General features: G+C 32.2%; 1 protein-coding gene across 2 annotated transcripts; it reads right to left on the reverse strand.

The window, feature by feature from the left end:
- Bm4507 (uncharacterized protein) lies at positions 1 to 2,115 on the reverse strand (the record flags this gene model as incomplete). Of its 2 annotated transcripts, XM_043074132.1 has the most annotated exons (4): positions 1 to 524; positions 677 to 926; positions 1,099 to 1,320; positions 2,089 to 2,115. In XM_043074132.1, 4 exons carry the CDS (start codon positions 2,113 to 2,115, stop codon positions 1 to 3), a joined length of 1,023 nt encoding a protein of 340 aa, XP_042930066.1. The 2 variants fall into 2 exon arrangements, with proteins under 2 accessions (XP_042930066.1, XP_001898869.1); XM_001898834.2 differs by lacking the exon at positions 2,089 to 2,115 and having other exon boundaries at positions 1,099 to 1,314.
- Between the last annotated feature and the right edge of the window lie 4,382 nt (positions 2,116 to 6,497).

The following is a 6,497-nucleotide window of genomic DNA, read 5'->3' on the forward strand; positions in this document are numbered from 1 at the left end:
TTAATATCCAGGTGCGGTGCGTGGTGGTGGACAATGATCGCATGAACCAGCTATACCAGCAACTCCCATCTCACCACGTAACCCTGGTGCTCCGGGATTTCCTGCAGCACCGGCAGGTCCTGCATCCCCAGGCAACCCTGGAGTTCCAGGAACAGTACTTCCTGGTGAGCCAGGCAGTCCTGGTGGTCCTGCTGACCCTATCGGTCCAACTGGTCCTGGCAGGCCGGAAGTCCCAGCTGTCTCTGTAATTTGTCCAGGTGAACCGGCTGGTCCAGGTGGCCCCATTTCACCTACTGCTCCGGGTGGTCCTTGTGGTCCGGGTAGACCTGGTGGTCCTGGTATTGGAGGCTCGCCGTTCTTTCCTGGTGTGCCAGCTTGTCCAGGTGGTCCCTTGGGCCCAATTGGACCTGGTGGTCCTGCTGGTCCTTCTGGACAGTTGAAGCAAAAGTCCTCGGGTTTCGGCATAGCATCTGGTGCGGCATCCTGCCCTGGGATACCATCGTTACCTGGTGTTCCATCAGCTCCTAAAAATAATCTCTTTCAACCTTTCAATTATAGTTTAAAAGTTATAAAGATTTGAAAGTTGTACCGTTCAGCCATGTTTCGTTAAAATGAGAAGATTGAGATTTATATTTGAAACATCTGAACCATCTTTTATAGATCACTGATGACATACCTTTCTCACCATCATTTCCTGGAGATCCTAGAGGTCCCGCATTTCCAACACCGCAACTGCAGCACTGATCTTCACCTTGCAAATTTTGTGGTGAAGTCTTAACACCAGCATCAGTTGGTAAATATCCTGCAACACTATTTAAATAGGTCCCTGTGCCACGTGCTCGAGCTGATTTTCGACCTGTTCTTCCTGCACTACGATAACGCGCTTCCCGTTTTAATCTTCCTTGCAAACCAGTAGCTTCCTCAACCTAAAATAAAGACTTTCTCTAGTTATTTTAATTATTTAATATCTAATTCTTAAAAATTCCACCAAATCACATGAAAAATTCTCGATTTCCAGCACTTGTGTGCTATTGCTGCAATTGAATCAGAAAATAAAGTAAATTTTTTTAGAAACTTCAAAGGTAAGCTATGAATTACAATTCGATATTCATTCCATAGCCCATCAGTTCTATATTTGCAAAAATCTAATTCTCCTGCCAATGATGATTGCACATGTTGCACATAATTGTACAACATTGGTACGGCAACAATTGCCGTCAATGTCGCAACAGTGGAAATTGCGATCCCAAAGAATGCTGAACGTCGTAACCCATCTGCTTCTACTTTCTTCAACTCCTCACACTCGATTCCCATTCTGTGCTGCAAATATTTATAATTATACACTTATGAAGTCTTTCCAAAATACGTTACAATAACACTTATCAATGAATTTGAATTTTTAATAAATTTTTAATAAAATAGAAGCTTTAATTTTGCACTAGCTTAGTAATTATTGGTAATATAACAGAAAGTTACACTAAGTAAAATAGTTTGACAGCTTACGCTACGAATTATTTTTAGGAAACTTACTGACGCCTATATCCTGCAGATAACTACATCCAATCAATATACTATTAGTTAGAACAGAGTTATGCTTAGTAATTAATTTGAGATATAATCGTGATTAATTAATTTGTTCAGAAAAATAAGGTGTCAACTAACAGTAAGCACTACGCATACGAATTACAAAGAAGCATTATCCAGTTGTGACTAAGATGCAAAGAGGAAAAAAAAGATTACATTTCAAAAAAGAACTCTCTTTACACACAAGTCACATGAGACCAGAAGATCAGAAATGATTGTTAGAAATATAAATAAATAAATTCTTCCTTTTTTTCAAACAAAAATTATAATTATCTGCACAAAATAAAGAGACTTTAGTGCTCTCTTTCATTTTTGATCAAAATCTAATTTCCACTTTTTACTTAACAAAAAGTGAAGATGAAAAATGGTTGCTTTAGCAGTTTGAAAGTTACCGAAATAAAGAGAGAAGGCAAATAGAATGAAGTTGGCTTTGATTTTATTTGTTTGATAAAAGAATTTCAATGAAATGACTTTTGAAACCAAATGAAAAAATAGCAAACTCACTGGGTAGCAAGCAGTAAACAGTGTCATTAGTTAGTAGTAATGCAAAAAAGAAAAAAAAAAAGAAACAGAAACAAGTTTCATTTCAACCTCGCCTCATTTTTCTCCTCCTCATAAGAAACAACACATTCGCGTCAGGAAATTGTTTATGTTTGTGTTTATCTGTCTACACACCAAATAATATTTGGATGAAGTGATTTGTTATAGCAGATGGATTAATGCAATTATAAGATTGTAGGTTGCTTCCTAAGAGGTACCATTAATTTTGCTTTTGTTGAAGATTCGATCTTTTTTCGCAAAATTCAAAAAAAAAAAAAAAAATGAAAAAAAGGCTCGATAAAAAGCACCAGCCATAATTGTGGTACAACTTATCGTCATTATATGAGTTGAATCACTATATCTCATTGGTCGATAAAAACAAGTTCTCATCAACAATATGACATAATATTCATGCAGAATTCCTAATTTAATAATGACCTAAATCTGGTTCATCTTAATAATGCAATAATTTCCTGATAATATTGGTTTGGTAAATTATTTCGATCTATTTCAGTCTAGAATAAAAATCAAATTCAACCTAGAATGTGGACTTCTGCGCATTTTATACTTTATAATTAATGCCATTGCTAATGCCTTACTATGTTATCGTTCAGAGATTTACTGAAAATAGTGCAGACAGATTGCTTGCTCATTTTTTTACAAACTTTCTACAGAAGTGAAAGTATTTACAAAAAAAAAAAAACAAATAAATAAACAAAGTCATAAAACATATACATGTGAAAATCTCAATTCTCAGCGCACAATCATTTAAGAATTAGTTCACCGAGCCATCCTGTAGAACAAAAATTGTTGATGACGTGATAGCGCTATGCTTGTGCCGATAAAAATTAGGAAATCAATTGCAATTGCAAATAATTAATAAAATACTAAATATAATTAGTAAAAAACTAAAAATAATTAGTAACTTGTTATTTGCTGGAAGGAATATATTTTACAAAGTAATTAAGTCTAGTTTGTCTTTTTATAAATGAAAACAAGTTTAATTTTAGAAAATAGTTCAAGTGCTTAAGAAATTAGCATCTACTTATATATCATATAGTTATCATTAAGATGCAGACTGTAGAAGAATTGAATTAAATTTGGAGTTCACAAAAAATCGAATTAGATAAGTCATTAAATACAAATAATTTCAAGGCGAACAAGAAGAAACACCTTTTTTCCTGTTCTAAAAAAACCTAAAGTAAAATAAAACATGAAGCGATCTGGAAAGCCAAGAATTGGAAAACAGGAAAAATCACTTCGCAGTATCTATAATGAGCGCAATGTGATAAACATAACATCACACATTGACTTTTGAATAAGTCAATTGCATAATAAGCGGTAAGTAAATTAAAAATTTAGGGTAGAAGATTGCCTGTCAAATAGACAGATCTATACAGTATGGTTAGAATGATAAGAAGACTACATAATATTTTTATCATTTAGAAAATGATAGAAAACAAGATTATGGTAACAGGTAAAGTGTGAGGTTTTGAGAAATAGTAAAAAACTTCACAACTTTCAGGTATTCATATATTTATTCTTAGCTAAAGATACAACGATAGTTAGCAGTATTGCTACTTGTGATAGTGCTGCTATCATTACTGATATAATAACGATGCTTTTATATGTTTCACTGCACCAATTCATGTTTTTCTCTTTTTAAAATTGGTTGGAAGACCTTTTTAAAGCGTAAAGCTTCCTGTCATATTTACTTTTTTTGGACTCTCATTTGTTTACTGTAAAATTAAAAATTGCCAGGGGCGTGGTAAAGATGTGCATAAGTTACACTTAAAAAAGTGTATTTCAAATAGGCATAGGAGGCAATTTGATGTGAAACGAATATACTGGTGCCCAGTATCTGCACTCCCCTTTCCTTTCTAATGTAGAAAAACAGGTCCTGAACCAATATGTACTCCTCTTACTGCACCTTAAATGGTTCGTTTGATTTTTTTTTTTTTTCGGGGAAGAAGACGGGTATTGAATAAAAAGATATGGTGCATAAAATTTTATGGTCCACATTAAAAATAAAAGAAAAAAGAAACAAACAAAAAGCTGAAAATCTGTTGTTCAAAAGGAAGTACAAAAAAAAAAAATGATTGATAAAAGGAAAGACAGGCAAATCTAATCTAAAAACAAATAGAATATTTAGTGTCATACGATTTATAGCAATTAATCTTGAAAAAACACAGTAATTTAAATTAAGGAAAATTTGCTTGAGAAATTCATTATTAAGTATTTCTTTCTTCCTCTCTCTTTCTCTCCTTCTCTCGGTTTCTCTCTCTTATTGCTACAGCTTTCGCTTTTGTAACATTGCGAAAAAAATTTTTGAAGTTTTCTGCCTCGATCATAACTATGACAACTTTTGAGGCAATTTCAGTTTGAACAGCATCATTCTTTTTGTGTCCTTTTACCCTTACTTCAGTATTCTTTATTAAAACCTATCATCGTTAATCATTTCATTTTCTACCTTCTCCACTAATTGCGGATACCACAAATGTAAAGCAGTATTGCATCTCACATTTGAAAAGCATTGTAAGTAGTATTGGAATATTAGAGAAAAGATGTAAACAACAGTAACAATCACTTCCTATACCTAAATAATTTCAGGCTAGAAAGAGAACTTAAACTAGAATTGAAAACAGCCTTCAAGTTAAAGATAATTAATTTAGTGATGTATATGCAAAAACTCTTCTAGTAATTGAAAAATTTAACTAAAATTTTTATTGTTCACCACTTCGGAATGAATTCGTAAATTATTTCGAAATGATATTTCTAAAATTTGGTGTCGCCTTTGTGCTGATAAATTGAAATAGAGGTGAAAATTTTTGCAGATGAAGGTTCTACAATTGAAACAAAAATGATATAAAGCAAAATGAATTTGAAAGAGTTATTATTGAATAAAATTATACATAATCGGAAAGATATTGTATAGATAAACAGTTGTAAAAATTTGTTTCAATTTTCATATACAATTTGGATTTGTTGGGAGTAAAATCCAGAACAGAAGTTTAGCACATTTGGTATCCACAATGTTCAATTGTTTCTTTGTTGGCGAAAGTATTGCTTTTTCTTTTCCTTCCTCACTTTTTCCTTATTCAATGTTAACCTTTCCTACTTGCATTTCAAAATGCTGTACTTTCCTTCTTAATTCTTCACGAAAAAAGAAAGAAAGAGAAAAGCGTTCACTCAACCAAAAAAACTTAAAGAACCGGAAAACTGTTTTTTATGGCTGTTGTTCTTTTCCTTATAATGATGTTTTATAAATCATTTTTCTTTTAACTTGCTTTTCGAATTCTAGAATCACGAAACGAAAAGCAGAAAAAGGATGTACGAAAAAGAGTGTGTGTTTGTGTAGAAACCTTCGTTTAGTTTTTCTTTCCTAGCTTTAACAAAAAAATAATCGGTAGAAAATGAAGTTGAAACTACATGGAACAGGTAGAAGGTGTCACTGATGAACGTTATACATATTTCTTTTAACAATTTCCGCTTTATGTGTTCCATTCTAAATCATCCACACTTCTTGTCGAAAAAAAAACTCAGAAACCAGTATCACGCAATTAATCTGTTTCAATATAAGATGTCAAATTGTTGTCAGTGCAGTGGATTTCAAAAAAAAATAGTTGTTGAAATAAGACTATCTTTTTGATAGCACTATGCAATCTTTCATTATGTGATGGTAAGCGTCTAATCTCCAATTTCTCTAATTTTATTAGTTGTGAAAAAATAGAACAGTCGAATGCGTGTTGTTAAGCAGCAATAATTAAATATTGAGTATTTCTTAACAAAACATTTAACTTGATTGAATTCCTATAGAAATAATATCAATGTAATATAAATATTAGAATGAAACCTTTGAAGTAAGTAAAAATGTGTGGTTATTGATCTTGTCTCTCTAACATTAGGTGCTTCGGTGCTATAATCAGGAAAACTTCAATTATTATTTCCAATAGTAAAACTCGAAGAATTGCACCTTTTTCAATTTATAGTTTACGGCAACAATATATTATTTTCTTTGCTAAACATATTGACAGCTGTTTGTACATTTAGCAACTGTTTTGCAGTTTTTGGAATATTTTCGTGAGAAATTCAATATTCAAAATATATTAGTAAACTTTTTGAAAGTGAGTTAATCTCTCTGGATAGGTTATTTTCATAAATTTTGCATTTGTGTTTGAAAAAATTTTCAAATTGTTGTTTTTTTTTTTACCTAAAAAAAAGGTTTCATTGCAGAAAACTTGACAGGTTTTGCTTGCGAAAAGAAATTGAGGTAAAAGAAATTTTCTTATTTCTCAAACATTCATGTATGCATACTCATTTCCGATGATAGACTTTTTCATTGTCAGAAATTAGGAGTTCAAAATTGGAGTAAT

The sequence above is a fragment of the Brugia malayi genome (assembly GCF_000002995.4).
Source record: "Brugia malayi strain FR3 genome assembly, contig: Bm_v4_ChrX_scaffold_001, whole genome shotgun sequence".
Lineage (NCBI taxonomy): Eukaryota > Metazoa > Nematoda > Chromadorea > Rhabditida > Onchocercidae > Brugia > Brugia malayi.